At 50.4% G+C, this 14,745-nt stretch overlaps 7 protein-coding genes across 7 annotated transcripts; 4 read left to right on the top strand and 3 right to left on the bottom strand.

Annotated features, from left to right (window-relative positions):
• The first annotated feature begins 1,819 nt into the window (after positions 1–1,819).
• Positions 1,820–3,293, top strand: PPTG_04798 (hypothetical protein). Its single transcript, XM_008897099.1, has one exon. It carries the CDS (start codon positions 1,979–1,981, stop codon positions 3,161–3,163), a length of 1,185 nt encoding a protein of 394 aa, XP_008895347.1. The 5' UTR covers positions 1,820–1,978; the 3' UTR covers positions 3,164–3,293.
• A 486-nt stretch (positions 3,294–3,779) lies between these two features.
• Positions 3,780–5,276, top strand: PPTG_04797 (hypothetical protein). Its single transcript, XM_008897098.1, has one exon. The coding sequence runs from the start codon at positions 3,887–3,889 to the stop codon at positions 5,066–5,068; it is 1,182 nt and encodes a 393-aa protein (XP_008895346.1). The 5' UTR covers positions 3,780–3,886; the 3' UTR covers positions 5,069–5,276.
• An 828-nt stretch (positions 5,277–6,104) lies between these two features.
• PPTG_04796 (hypothetical protein) lies at positions 6,105–7,498 on the top strand. Its single transcript, XM_008897097.1, has one exon. It carries the CDS (start codon positions 6,111–6,113, stop codon positions 7,356–7,358), a length of 1,248 nt encoding a protein of 415 aa, XP_008895345.1. The 5' UTR covers positions 6,105–6,110; the 3' UTR covers positions 7,359–7,498.
• On the bottom strand, positions 7,450–8,781 carry PPTG_04795 (hypothetical protein; the record flags this gene model as incomplete). The annotated part of the gene is made up of 1 exon (XM_008897096.1): positions 7,450–8,781. The coding sequence occupies one exon, from the start codon at positions 8,779–8,781 to the stop codon at positions 7,600–7,602; it is 1,182 nt and encodes a 393-aa protein (XP_008895344.1). The 3' UTR covers positions 7,450–7,599.
• A 337-nt stretch (positions 8,782–9,118) lies between these two features.
• On the bottom strand, positions 9,119–10,131 carry PPTG_21465 (hypothetical protein). The gene has a single exon (XM_008897476.1). It carries the CDS (start codon positions 9,504–9,506, stop codon positions 9,183–9,185), a length of 324 nt encoding a protein of 107 aa, XP_008895724.1. The 5' UTR covers positions 9,507–10,131; the 3' UTR covers positions 9,119–9,182.
• Positions 10,132–10,248: 117 nt separating this feature from the next.
• PPTG_04794 (hypothetical protein) lies at positions 10,249–12,198 on the top strand. The gene has a single exon (XM_008897095.1). The coding sequence runs from the start codon at positions 10,378–10,380 to the stop codon at positions 11,989–11,991; it is 1,614 nt and encodes a 537-aa protein (XP_008895343.1). The 5' UTR covers positions 10,249–10,377; the 3' UTR covers positions 11,992–12,198.
• A 677-nt stretch (positions 12,199–12,875) lies between these two features.
• Positions 12,876–13,833, bottom strand: PPTG_04793 (hypothetical protein). Its single transcript, XM_008897094.1, has one exon. The coding sequence runs from the start codon at positions 13,720–13,722 to the stop codon at positions 12,943–12,945; it is 780 nt and encodes a 259-aa protein (XP_008895342.1). The 5' UTR covers positions 13,723–13,833; the 3' UTR covers positions 12,876–12,942.
• Between the last annotated feature and the right edge of the window lie 912 nt (positions 13,834–14,745).

The following is a 14,745-nucleotide window of genomic DNA, read 5'->3' as shown; positions in this document are numbered from 1 at the left end:
CTAGTAATTTTTTGGCCAATAGGATGCGTTTACCAAGGATAATAAAGGGTCGGATTGAGCCTATAACAATTTGGTGGTGATAGGGTTAAGTAAGTGAATCGTTTCGGAGATGTTGCACAACATTCCCGAGCGCAATATAGTCCGGCGATGTTCCACGGGACTATATAATGTCTGGGAATGTTCTACGCATGAAGGGCTTCTAATCTTTTTGAAAATGACGAGTACTGGGGCGGCGATGAAGTTTCAGTAGACCCTTCGATGGCACGCAGAATGTAGCATTTACCTGCAATTAGAGCTGCTGCTGGTTATCCACACAGTCGCTACTGGCATCCTTATCAGTCCTGTATAGAAGCATCACTACCGCCATTTACTTGTTAACACGACTTGTGTTATCGGCTACTCATGTTCAGTGCTAAATGTATGTATTCCTTGAAAAAAATCAAGTATGCACGCTTCCACATCCACTAACGTAGATGGCCATACAGTACCTCGATGCCAAGGTTGATCGAATGATATTGGATGACAAATGGTCTTTGGGCGGCAAGTGACAGTTCTTACGAACTGCGAATACGACGCAGACCCTTGATTTTGTAGTTAAACGGACACTAATGACTAGGGATGTTTCGTGCATTTGCACGAAGGTGCACCAAAGTACTTCGTACCTCACGAAAGGGTGTCGTGCGCTTTCATACGCTTACAATCGATATTTTATTACGTATATAGCCCAGGTAGTGGGTCTTAGCGATAAACACACTGCGAGGGATGCTGGCGCTTCCTGTGAACCCAACGTCTATTATGAGTCCTAGTGTAAGTTCTCTTATGTTCTCGCACTGCCTGGTCCGGTCGGTCGACCAGGCAGTGGTTCCTAACTCCTAAATTGTAGCCAGCTTGGCATCACGTCCTCAGTGATACCCGTTGAGTGGGAAGGCTTTCTGATGGTAACCCCCACTACACCCAGACGAGTTGGGCATCATTGATGTATTAAAATACAAGGTGAGTGGAACCCGCTTTTTAAGCAAGTTTAGAGGGAAAAGTGACCAAGCTGGTGTAATTGTGTATTCAAAAGGCCAGGACCGGTGTTTTAAGTTAATGACTCGATCGGTGTTTTTTACCCCCCTGTTGTGGTATGGCAAATACGTTAAATGTTCTTTCTAAATTATAGATTTATGTTGAAATGGCATTGCAATGGCCGAAAATATCTGTCCGTAAAGTGGATTGTGACTTGTTGCTAGATGGGAAACGATAAAGAGGTTGTAGAAAAGCATCAGCGACCTTCTAAGCGACATTCTGTGATAGTATCGATTCGATATTCATGCACTGCTGCAGCCTAAATGTCACGTCAAAACAGCCAGGCAGCACGTTACAAGCTGCGAGATGCATCGGAGAGCGACCATCTTACAGATGCCTTGGGTTGCAGGTCACCGGCCCGATGGGCTCACAACTACATGTATTGAGGACGATGGATCGATTGCGGATCGTTTTGACGCATTCTGGCATTTAACACGTTATCAGGAGGTCGTAAGACACGAAACTCCTTAATGAAATGGCTGGGCCTCTTCATTGTCCACTATTTAGTGTTGGACCCCTACAAAGCCGACTCTTATACACGATAATCATTGTCAAAACAATGGTTTTAGAATACAGATTATATCCAATATCAGAGGTCTTGTTTACGAATCTGCGATTGCGTAGATTTTGGCAGTGACGTGTCGGCCAGTCCTCACGCCGATTGGCTGATATCCACCCTGCCTTGCGACACCGTTCGATTTACCACTGGTCGGGCAAAATCGCTGCTATTTACGAGCGACTTGCCCGGTTTTGTACCGATTGCGATGCAATTTGCGTACGTACACGGGAGGACAAACGCTTGATGCGTGAAGGTTTGTTTGTGTCGCGCGACCTTGATCCCATTCTCAATCGTTCTCGGCGCACCGCAAGTGCAGCAACAGCAACAGCAATCTATTTCTAGTAGATCAACATGCCTCGCATTCTCATCGTCGGTGGTGGCCCTGCGGGTATCGCCGTAGCCCAGACACTGGCGGCCGATCTCACGGCTAAGGATGACACCGAGGTCATCGTCCTCGAAAAGAGCAAGTATTTCTACCACGCTGTGGGCACGCCGCGTGCCGTTGTGGACGCCAACTACACCAAGAAGCTCTTCGTACCGTACGACAGCGTGATCCCGCCGTCGGTCAAAGCTTTCGTCAAGATCCAACGCGCCGTCGTGACGCGTATCGTGCCCGGCGCCAATGAGATCGAGTACGCGCCCATCGGCGAGGACGGAGACATGCTGGCGGGACCCGTCAAGAGCATGCCGTATGACTACCTGGTGGTGGCGACGGGGAGCACTTACACGGTGCCCATCAAGCAGCCCAAGAACAACTTCAAGCGCTCCACCACGGAGGCCAAACTGGCCGAGGTGCGCGAGCAGGTCAAGGCCGCCAACAGTGTGCTCATCGTGGGTGGCGGCGCCGTGGGTGTCGAGGTGGCCGGCGAGATCAAGGCCAAGTACCCTAGCAAGACAGTGACGATTCTCGAAGGAAAGGACAAGCTGGTGGCCAACGACGATGTGCGCGACAAGTTCCGCACCAAGCTGTCGACGTACCTCAAGCGTCTTGGTGTTAAGGTGGTGCTGGGAGAGCGTCTGACAGAGCGTCTAGCGGGCAACAACTTCGAGAAACGTACGCTGCGCACGGACAAGGGCACGGAGATCGAATCGGACGTACAACTGTTGTGCGGCGGCTTCAGTCCCACAACGGAGCTCATCCAGAAGCTGGACGCGAGTCTGGTGACTGCCGAGGGATTCATCAAGGTGAACAGCAAACTGCAGTTGGACAGCAATCAGTACTCGAACATCTACGCGCTGGGCGACGCGAGCAATAGTCCGGCGCCCAAGCGCATGTACTACGCCGGTTTACAGGGCAAGCATCTGGGTGCTGAGCTGGCGCTGGTGGCGCGTAAGACGCAGTCCAACGTGAGCAAGCCGTTCCCCAAGGTGGAGATCGTGGGCACGATGCTGCCGTTGGGCCCGAATGGTGGCGTATCGCAGTTGCCTGTCATGGGAGGCGTGGTCATGGGCAACCTCATCACCAAGTCCATCAAGTCCAAGGACTACTTCGCCGGCATGGCTTGGAAAAACCTCGGCGCCGTCGTTCCCAACTAGGTAGCGACGTTGTAGATCTTGTAGATATCTTTGCAGTACTATTCAATATTTCGGTTCAAACGCTTTTTATCAACTTGCGTCGGATGGGATTATTCTTAACGCTTTGTGAGCTTTGAAATCGCAAACATGTATCTTTGCCTTACATTTGCAGTTGTAGTGTACATGGAGTAAGCGATCTCCTTATTACCAGTCCAATTTGAGTTTGCTATGTAAGGAGTAACAGATTCATTAGGTCCCTGCATCACTAACAGAACGATAGCGCAACTTCGAGGTACTGGTTTGAAGACTTCAGACGGGTTTGATCATCTGTGACGTGACGACGCCTGCTGGTAACATTAGCGTGACCACCAAATTCTAAACTTGATCGCAGTTTGTTCTGAGCTAACACACGGTACAATCGAGGACCGAAGCGATGGATCGTGGATTCTCCGCCTAACCATGGGCAGCTCATAGCTCATTGAGCTAGCTACACGTACTCTTGCTACATGTACACCGACCGTAATCGTTTAGTTAGTGATCAACAAATCACCAGGATATTGGTACGTGTATCCACTGGGAATGTTGGTCATTGCTCTGTAAACAACCTGGCCGGTGTGGCGATTACTATTCTAGTGTGACCAGAATGAGCAATGGGCAGCGGTCTTCAATTTCCATCACAACTAAATCTGCAGCAAAGGCAAACAACACAACAGCTATCCAGCTATCCTTCCAAGTGCCAAGAACATGACGCGTATAGTGATCGTCGGAGGAGGCGCAGCTGGTATCAACGCTGCGCAGGCTCTTGCCAAGAATCTGACCGAGGCTGACGACACTGAGGTCATCGTGCTTGAGAAGAACTCCTATTTCTACCACGTTATCGGTGCCCCACGCGCCTACGTGGATGGCGACTACACCAACAAGATGTTCATCCCATACGATAACGCCATCCCCAAACATGCTGCCAAGTTCGTACGCATTGTGCGCGGAGTAGCGACGCATGTCTCGGCCGACACGAACGAGGTATCATACCATTTAATCGGTACCGACGATAAGGAGAGTGAGACGACGGAGAAGCTGAAGTTCGACTACCTGGTCCTGGCTACGGGTAGCACATACTCGGTGCCTATCAAACCGGACAATCGTGACTACGCACGTTCGGCGACGGAGAAGAAGCTGCAAGAAGTACGTGGTCACATCGAAAGGGCCGAAAAGGTCTTGGTCGTCGGTGGAGGCGCAGTGGGCTGCGAGGTAGCGGCGGAGATCAAGGTGAAGTATCCGAGCAAGTCGGTGACAATCGTGGATGCGAACAAACAGCTCATCTCTGGCAGCAATCTGCGTGATAAGTTCTATTCGTATCTGAATGCTTCGCTCGAGAAGCTTGGCGTGAAGGTGGTTTTGGGCGAGCGTTTGACTGAACGCCTGACCGGCAACGGCTTTGAGCAGCGCACCTTGCGGACCGACAAGGGAACGGAGATCGAATCGGATATCCAGCTCTTGTGCGGTGGATTCAGCCCTGTGGCCACGCTGGTGCAGGAGATGGATTCGTCTCTGGTAACCGAGCGTGGTTCTGTCAAGGTGAATGCCCAGTTGCAGCTGGACGGCAGTAAATATGCTCACATTTTCGCTGTGGGTGACATGTGCAATCACCCTGCGCCAAAGATGGCGTTTATCGCTGGTGAACAGGGCAAATTTTTGGCTGGCGAGCTGGCGGCGGTGATTAAAAAGAAACAAACAGGTTTCACGAAGCCATTCGACACGCCTGCCATAGCTGCGATGATTTTACCACTTGGCCCGAGCGGTGGAGTCTCGCAGCTGCCTTTTTGGGGTGGCGTTGTACTCGGAGACTGGTTCACGTGGTTGCTCAAGTCAAGAGACTATTTCGCAGGCCGAATCTGGGCTAGCATCGGCGCGACAGTCCCCAACTAGTTAACCACTCGATTAACAAAGCTCCTTGATTCTTCGTTTCCCAGCCTTTTTTTTTCTATTGTCTTGATTTGGGCAAGAGAAGCCTTCAAACTCACGGACGAGATAATGCAATTCATTATGAAAATGATTCCAATTTCTTGTAAGGGTCAACTTCTTTGGATCGTAGTATAAGCCAATGTAGACGACGAAAAGGCTCTCGGACTTCTCCTTTGAGCAAGACATACATCCCAATGATGACGCTGACTGCTCGTTGGGCAGTAAATCGAGAAATGACACTTGCTCAGCGTATCATTCAGAATTACCCTTATAAATGCGACTAGCGTGATCACAGCAGGTGTCCAAGGTAGTATTCGTCAAGGGAATATGCACTTCTAACACTCCGTTGGCTTATACATACCTAACGCTAGCGAATATCGAGCTGTGACCGCCTGGTCTGAATTTAGGCCTAAATAAAAATATCCAACGTAAATCCAGCTCATGTCTGAATACGATTCGAAGTGTAAAATTAAAATTCCCTTTTAAAGATGATACGTGATATCCGTAAGTATAAACGCCAAGAAATAAGTTGTACTACAATCTAGTGCGATGAAGTATTCCCAAAACTGTATTCCCCAGTATGTACATTATACAAGGTCTTGTTAAAAAAAATGAATACGCGTACCCTGGAACCTCTAGTTACAACACTGTACATGTAGATTATTGATAGAAGTACGCTGCCACTCGTGATTGACGAGTATACGCCGCAGTTGCATGCGTTGCATTCATTATGACAAAGTTTATGGGACCACCTGGGTTGCAATTAAGTGATACTTAGTTTTTCGTGAAGTTGCATTTAACCATTCTATGATTGATCTCTTGCCACCCAGCAGGTTATTTATCGATTCTAAAAATTTTGCTATTTAATTCCATCATATGACAGCGCGTCAACATACAAGTTTACTCCGACGGACCCGTGCGTAAACTAAGCTAAAATGGCTATGATTTCTCCGTTGAAAAAAATACCTGGCTAGACACTGAAGGATCACTATTCGTTTCTCCACGAATGAACCATCTCTCAAGAACTACGACCCGCACTATCACCAGCCGAGCTTCTAACCACATCAAGTCAAAAATGATGCGCATTGTGATCGTCGGTGGTGGCCAGGCAGGTATCAACTGCGCCCAGAATCTAGCCAAGACACTGACCGAGGCGGACAACACGGAGGTCGTGGTGCTGGAAAAGAGCGGGCATTTCTACCACACACTGGGTGCAGCTCGAGCCTGCGTCGATCTCGACTATGCCAAGAACATGTTCGTCCCGTACGACAATGCCATTCCAAAGACTTCGTCCGGTTTTGTCCGTATCGAGCACGCTGTTGCAACCGGAATCTCGCCTGACAAGAAAGAGGTCTCGTTCCAGACCATCAGTGCTGATGATAAGAAGAGTGCTAAAACGGAAAAGCTGAATTTCGACTATCTTGTGTTGGCCACCGGCAGTACGTACACAGTTCCGATCAAGCAGGATTCGAAAGACTACCGGCGCGAGACTACGGAGGCCAAACTGCAGGAAGTTCGTTCCGAGATTGAGAAGGCAGGCAAGATCCTGATCGTAGGAGGCGGGGCTGTTGGCTGTGAAATGGCCGGTCAGATCAAGGCGAAATACCCAGAGAAAAACGTGACGATCCTCGAGGCACACAGCGAGCTCATTTCCCGCAATAAGCTGTCGGACAATTTCTACTCCAAGCTGCATGCTGCACTGGATGCGATGAAAGTGAACGTTATCCTTGGGGAGCGTCTCACAGAGCGCCTTCAGGGCAACTCGTTCGAGAAACGCACACTTCGGACTGACAAGGGCACAGAGATTGAGTCTGACATCCAGCTCCTGTGCGGCGGATTCCACCCCGTGTCCGAGCTGGTACAAGATATGGACCCGTCACTGATCACGGAACAGGGCTCGATTAAGGTCAATGAGTTGCTCCAGCTGGACAATGACAAGTACTCGAACATCTTTGCACTTGGCGATAGCAGCAACCACGAGACACCCAAGATGGCGTTCTGGGCTGCTGACCAGGGCAAGTTCCTCGCTGCACAACTTGCAGCCGTCGTGCAAAAGAAGCAGGACGGCTTCAACAAGCCGTACCCCAAGGTCTCAACGGAGGCGGTGATTCTTCCTGTAGGCACCGGAGGTGTCTCTCAGCTTCCTATCTGGGGTGGCGTCGTGGTCGGTGACTGGGTCACCTGGATGATCAAGGCGAAAGACTTCATGGCCGGCCGCACCTGGGGCAGCCTCGGCGCCACGCCACCCAAGTGAAGGTAGCATGAATGACGAGCGAGTCGCTGCTACTGTCTCGATTCTGATCACAGAAGAACGCAGATGCATGTACTAGCAAAACGCTTCATTAGACGAGTCAACCTCACATCGTGATGAATACATTTACTCTTTTCCAAGTTAGTATCATTTACTAGAAGCAAATTCAACTCCATGAGGTATGGTGCCTGTCAAAGTTTCACAGTTTAGGCAGTGAACGATTTAATACGCACTCCTAGTTAGCCTAGTTAGGAACTGAGGCGCCAATACTTGCCCAGATTCGACCAGCCAGGTAGTCCCTAGATTTGATGAACCACGTGAACCAGTCGCCCAAGACAATTCCACCAAACATTGGTAGCTGCGAAACTCCACTGGACGGACCCAATGGCAAGATCATCGCTTCAATCGCCACTCCAGCGAACGGTTTGATAAAGTCTGTCTGTTTCTTGCGAATCACTGCAGCCAGTTCGTCAGCTAGGAAGGAGGCCTGTTCACCGGCCCAGATAGCCATCTTCGGGGTGGGGTGGTTGCACATGTCCCCCAAAGCAAAAATACTGCGATACTTTGAGCCTTCGAGTTGCAACTTTTCGTTCACTTTGACAAAGCCCTGATCCGTCACCAGAGATGGATCCATCTCCTGCACTAACGTGGCCACAGGACGAAAGCCCCCACACAAGAGCTGGATATCCGATTCGATCTCCGTTCCCTTGTCGGTCCGCAAGGTGCGCTGCTCAAAGCCGTTGCCGGTCAGGCGTTCAGTCAAACGCTCGCCCAAAACCACCTTCACGCCAAGCTTCTCGAGCGAAGCATTCAGATACGAATAGAACTTATCACGCAGATTGCTGCCAGAGATGAGCTGTTTGTTCGCATCCACGATTGTCACCGACTTGCTCGGATACTTCACCTTGATCTCCGCCGCTACCTCGCAGCCCACTGAGCCTCCACCGACGACCAAGACCTTTTCGGCTCTTTCGATGTGACCACGTACTTCTTGCAGCTTCTTCTCCGTCGCCGAACGTGCGTAGTCACGATTGTCCGGTTTGATAGGCACCGAGTATGTGCTACCCGTAGCCAGGACCAGGTAGTCGAACTTCAGCTTCTCCGTCGTCTCACTCTCCTTATCGTCGGTACCGATTAAATGGTATGATACCTCGTTCGTGTCGGCCGAGACATGCGTCGCTACTCCGCGCACAATGCGTACGAACTTGGCAGCATGTTTGGGGATGGCGTTATCGTATGGGATGAACATCTTGTTGGTGTAGTCGCCATCCACGTAGGCGCGTGGGGCACCGACAACGTGGTAGAAATAGGAGTTCTTCTCAAGCACGATGACCTCAGTGTCGTCAGCCTCGGTCAGATTTTTGGCTAAGGCCTGCGCGACACGAATGCCTGCCGCCCCACCCCCGACGATCACTACGCGCTCCATTTGCTTGATACGATTGTCGTACCGTTTTTGAGTGGATTGAGTTGTGAGATTGAATCGGTTGCAAATTACCGGTACAGGACACCTGTCAGCATGCATGCCGGCTATTTTGATAGATACATGGTAATCAATGCAGGTTCTCAAAAGATTACCAATGGTCTCTCGCGATAATCAGAGCCCTCGAGTACCAGCATTCTCAAATTTACCACCTGTCTAAGCCTATTTCTGAGAACTTGTTGACCACCACCAACGAGTTGGATTGCGAAACGTTGGTTCACTTTCGTCACTTTTCACAGCTTCCAGGAAACATGGATTTCGCTATCCGAACCGAACAATGGATTACCATTATAGGAAGTGAGGGCGAAGTAGTACAAACGCCGATAAATTGAACGAAGATGAAGCACTCAAATAGCAGCTTTTTTTAGTGAGCCTTTGGAAGGGATAACCAGATGAGCGACTTGAAGCCGGATCTTCACATTTCGCGCAAACCTATTGAAGAACTGAGACTGTCGTCGTGGACGGCAAACACCTTTGCAGCGGCCTCTCGTAGAGGTCCTCTTACAGGGTCCCTCTACTCTACTCTGGATCGTTGAACGGTTGGTACGCGAGTTGTTGACAACGACGCGAATGAAGGCCAAGCGCCTTGTTGGATATTCGCAGAGGCGAGGCTGCCATTCCTGGTCAGTCATGATTCGCTCGTTGATCCGGCTTGGTCTTGCCCGGTGCATCAAGAAAAGAGACCCAAGCTTACGCGCTCGGCTCACTGCAGCATCATCCCACAGCGGCTCTGCTGGATAAACGTGCCGTGACCATCATGGTCAGCGTTGAAGAGAGAGAGGGAGACAGTCGAGAATCTCTTGTATCTTGGTTCGTGATACAAGGCTTCTAGTCCAAATTTGCAGCTCAACGACCAACGGTAGCTCTGCCTTTACTATCCTGCACTATAGTTTCTGTGACTCCAGCGATCGTGCGAGAATTATGGCCGCCATCGCGAAAAACTCTGTTTGAATGCACGGAGAAGAAATTAAACGGACAAGGTGCGGAGGATAAGAACTCCATATAGGCGGCTATCCCTCACCAGTGTCGCTGTCTATAGGTGCCCCCATTCACCAAAACCGAAGCGTCTGGTCATGATTTCTAGCTCACCAGCTTGTTCACGTTATGTGGCTCTGCTAGAAAACTCTGAACGCAAATCTCGTGGCAATTGTGGGTGTAGCGGAGATTTTTTGATCTGCGCCACCAAGATGTTACACCGCCCGTGTACTCGTAAAGGCCGTGGAAGCGCATGGCCAGCGTACGGATCCCAGCTGTCAGGGTGCGCTGGTCACGCCAGACGCCACCTGTACTCGACAATAGTGAAGCCGAGTCGAGCGCCTATGCTAGCTGCCATGTCGGCTGTGTGATCACCTCTGCTCCATGACACGTCTGTCACCGCCCAGCCGAGCGAGCTATGCCATTCGAGTTATATTCCTTCTTGACGCGTGCTACACAGAACTCTGCCGGTTTGAGATCGCGGAGCTGAGACTTTCGGCATAAGAGACTTACCTCGACTTCATCTCGAGGCCGTTCAAGCATCGGTTCCGATATCTGTTAACAACCATGGGCATGGACCCTAAGTACTGCAAGGTGACGGTGCACCCAGCCAACATCAAGGCGTCTCCGCCTCGGATGCGACGACAGACTGTCGGCGACGAAGGTCTCAGTTCAGTCCGGAACGAGTCATTCAAGCGGGCGCCGCCGCCTGTGCCGCCCTACAAGGCGTATGCTGCCGCTGTCTTCGACAATGTGGACGAGGTACTGGAAGACGACACAGCTGACATCGCTGTACTCAGTGAGGAGGAACCGATGCCGTCGTCCCGCCGGCGCGCACACACGACGTCTTCGATGTCCACTTCAGCACGCCTGTCAAACATCCTGAACCCGCTGTCACGCATGACAATGCGCTGGACCGAGCAGTCAAACGACGCAGGCTCAAACAAAGCGACCGACTCCTCCACGACCAGCGCGTCGTCGACTCCGGATCTGATGGACACCCCGCCGCCACTTACGACTCCGCCGCCTATGATGGACCTGGCAAACTCGTTCTTGGATGTGGACACGGACGGTAGTGATGAGATCACGCGCCCCACATTCGAGGACATGGCAAGTCTGATGGCAGGAACTCCACCGATTCCTGCGGGACTTACACTCGACATGCTACCGACGGAGTACGAGACGCCCCCGATCCCGTCGCACCTACGCGACGTGCTACTGCATAACCAAAACCAGCAAAAGAGCCTTTCACCGCTAGTATTTGAACACAGTGACGATGAAGAGAGCGAGATTGACGACGATGACACCAGCAGTGCCACCACAGACGACTACGGTGAGGATCCAGCCAACCACTCGGTGGATATCGACAGCATCCGTCAGACACGCGAACAGGCTGTGGCCAACTTTGAAGCCTCTCTCCGTGATCCCAATCGCCGCATACCACGGTCTCGCACCACCGAGGTGCCTAAGAGAATAGGTGGATCGGCACGCAACATCCGTGGACTCAGCTCGCCGCCGCGTATGCTGAGCCAGGTCATTCGTCCTCGCAAGGCCACAGTACCCGATGCCGCTGACGCCTCTACTGAATCCGGAGCGAATTCACACAACGGCGGGGATCCTTCAGTGCCAATGTATCACGGACAGGAGCTCCATCTGGCGTTCAAGACTACGACCGGCCAGATCACTCAAGTGCAAGGCCACCCCAAGCGACGTGGAGGACACGCGAACCCATTTTCGCGTCGTGTTCGCTGCCATGCTGTTCAACCGTACGATTCTCTCGAAGACGGCGACACGCTACGTATCATCGGCCATACCACTGACGGTCTGCTTCGTGGTGGAGACTGCGTCTCTTTCGCGCGCACCGACGGCACGGTGTTGCGCATGCAGAAGATGTCCAAGAAGCTGACGTTTAGCAACAAGATCGACGTGCGAGCCAAATTCATTATCACTGGTGTACCCGATCGAACACCTGTGACGTCGACGTCCAAGTTCTACCTGCAAAGTGTGTACGATCGCAAGAAAACGGTTGGGTTCTTGCGTTCTCGACGCGACAATCACCCAGGCTGCCTCGCCATGTATGTCCACCGCAACGCTGAGGACAAGGTCGAGCCTATCCAGTTCTTCAAGCGCCATCCGGGCCAGAATATGGTCTTCTGGCACCAACCGCAGCAATGGGTGTAAATCTCATGAAGCAATAAAGCGCTCCTGGGACGATCGAAGTACCGGGTTGCGGGCTGCTTCAACTACTGTATGTGCCACTGAAAGTATGTGTATTTGATGTAGTATTTGTCGTGATGTATATAGTAGTATCCTCGAGTCGTGTTATCTAATGTATCAACAACTGAGTGCTGGAAACTTCTACTTTCTGTAAGACAATTTTATCGACAAGTACATGTAAGCTTAGCACCAGCGCAGAACCATTGAGGAATGCCACACTTGACACCATGTGAACCTGGCTCTAAGGTGTACAACCTTAACCAAGCAAACCTGCTGGTGTTTCTTCGTGCATGAAGTAGAAAACAGGGGATCTACGCTATATCATTCTCAAGACGATTCTCAACATTGATTCCTGGTTACAACGTTTGCTTTCATCAACTTTCGTTCCAATTATGTCCCGCTTAACGCGTTGTTGAAGAGGCCGTCGTGGTACTGCCGGTGTCACCGCGGCTAGATCTTGTTACTGTACTTCTTGAACGGTTGAAGTTGTAGAATCATTAGGTCAGTAACGCTGGCTGCGTGGTATCTCCCGTTCGGTTAAATCAATTAAAACCGGATCAATAGTTAAGAGCTCGCGAGGTTCCGCACTTCAAGGGGTCAACTTTCCAGTCAGCTAAAGTAATATACTTCAGTAATAGTACTGCAATTCGTAGACTCGCGATAGTCTCATCTTATATTCTGCCGCACAGTGTTGAGACGAGGAACAGTGCCGCTTTAGAGACCACTAAGATATCTATCGGGCTTTGCGACCATGAACTCTCTTTTTCTTTTCACCTTTTTGAGGAAGATTGCGAGCCTAGAAAAAGTCTGCAGATTATCTCGACAATCGGATGAGTTGATAATACAGCCCAAAAACATGTATCATTAATTAACAAAACGCTTGTAACCAGTACGTACATGCAAAACGTTGTCAACTCACAAAGCTACTTCGTCAAAAATGTCTGTCCACGAATCGCCGAGGTATTCGACATCAAGTGGAGGCAGCCCATCCAGCCCAGTCTCGGTGCTGTTGTTATTGTTGGTAGCGATATTTGTACTGCCGTTGTTGTTTTCAGTTTCTGGACGAATTCCTGCCGTCATTTGGTTCTCGATTAGTATTGGATCGAGGAGTGCGTTAAGTTCGTCCTCACGAACGGAATCGGTCACGAGTGACCAGTCCAGTGCACACAAGTCCACCAATGGCCATGAGTTATTGTTGAAGTTCTCGGGACTGAATGTAGCCATCTCTTGTTCCGGTTCGCGCTGATCTTGGCTGTCCTCGGAGTGTAGCCTCTTTAAATCCATGCGGAGCAAACGTTCGTCGGTATCACTCTCCTCTCGTAAACGTTTCGTTCCGATGTGAGAAGCTGCAGCACACATAGCGGCCTTGTGCATCTCCATTTCGGCTACCACCGCAGCTAGCTGAGACGGATGGCATCGATGGAGAAACTCGTGACTGAACGTGCACACACTGGCTCGCGTTTTCGTCCACTTGCGAAAGCCGAAGTTATTGAGCTGCCGCTGGAAGCTGGCGAACTTGCAATGCTTGAAATACTTCGGGAGAATCTCACGCTCAAGTCTGGGTACATTGAAGACCTGGAAGTGGGAGCCGTCTACTGACCAAGAGAGGATGCAGGGGTCTTCGTCGTGCAAGATATCGTACAAAGTTCTCACGAATCGAGGAACCTCGTCGACGGTTTTTTCGCCCAAGCGCATCGTTCTTTTCTTCTGGTTGTTGCTGTAATAACTGTGTTGATTCTCAGAATCAAATCAGGTTGTGATCTAGAGTCGCCTTAGTTTTTTTTTCTCTCTGAGAACTTCTCAGCGATAATCACTAGCTATATTTGTGATGAGAACATACACGGAAGATTTTTTTGAGCCGCGTGCTTCGGTGTACAACTTCTAGTCGCAGCAACAACCCGGCCCGGAATGCGCAGAAAACGCAGCTGCAAGCGCCCCACCAAGATCATACGGTGACTACTGAAATTGCCAGCTGAAGTGCTTGACTAATATGCCGAGGATTCTGAATAAACCGATGCTGCACGTAATGAGCACGACATTGAAGTGTCGTCTTGGTGATCGTATGCCTGCCTCATGCAGGTGCTTCTACGTTTTGAAAATGGCTACGCTTTCCATTTTTGAGAAGTTGCAAGAAACTGTTGCCCTACGGAAGGATAACTGGGTTTTTCACTACAGACTATCAAATACTTCGAAGTAGGTAAGTATTCGTGTATAGTAGATATCTGCAACTGGTTCTGGATGCTTTGTTGCTGTGGTATCATAACGCGCCAACACGAAAAAAAAATCACCACCAAACACTGGACCACGTGTTTTACAAGAATACTAGCTCTGTTAATTAACCTAGCAGTGCTAGGCCCATGCCCATCTGCGCTAGGCCAACCGGTTCAACGCTTGGTAAGAACCTTCTCATCCTATGAAACATATTGCAATCTGTGCGGTACATGTCCGGTGTATTCCGCACAGCTCTCACTCGTCGGCAACGCGACAGCAAGCTCACAACTACATTAGCTCAACTCCAGATACTTTGATTTTCAATACATCTTTGCGGCTAACTTAGAATCACATCGTGACTATGATCTTGGATAGTGATCCTAAGAACACCAGTGACACATCGTTCGTCATTGTACCTCGCTTCGTGCGCGCCGTCTACGACATGCTGCAGAACGAAGACCAGTGTATCCTCTCCTGGTCGGCCGATGGATCACACTTCCAAGTCTA

This window comes from Phytophthora parasitica (genome assembly GCF_000247585.1).
Source record: "Phytophthora parasitica INRA-310 unplaced genomic scaffold supercont2.5, whole genome shotgun sequence".
In the NCBI taxonomy this organism is placed as follows: domain Eukaryota; phylum Oomycota; class Peronosporomycetes; order Peronosporales; family Peronosporaceae; genus Phytophthora; species Phytophthora nicotianae.
This window is presented reverse-complemented; position numbering and strand designations above follow the sequence as displayed.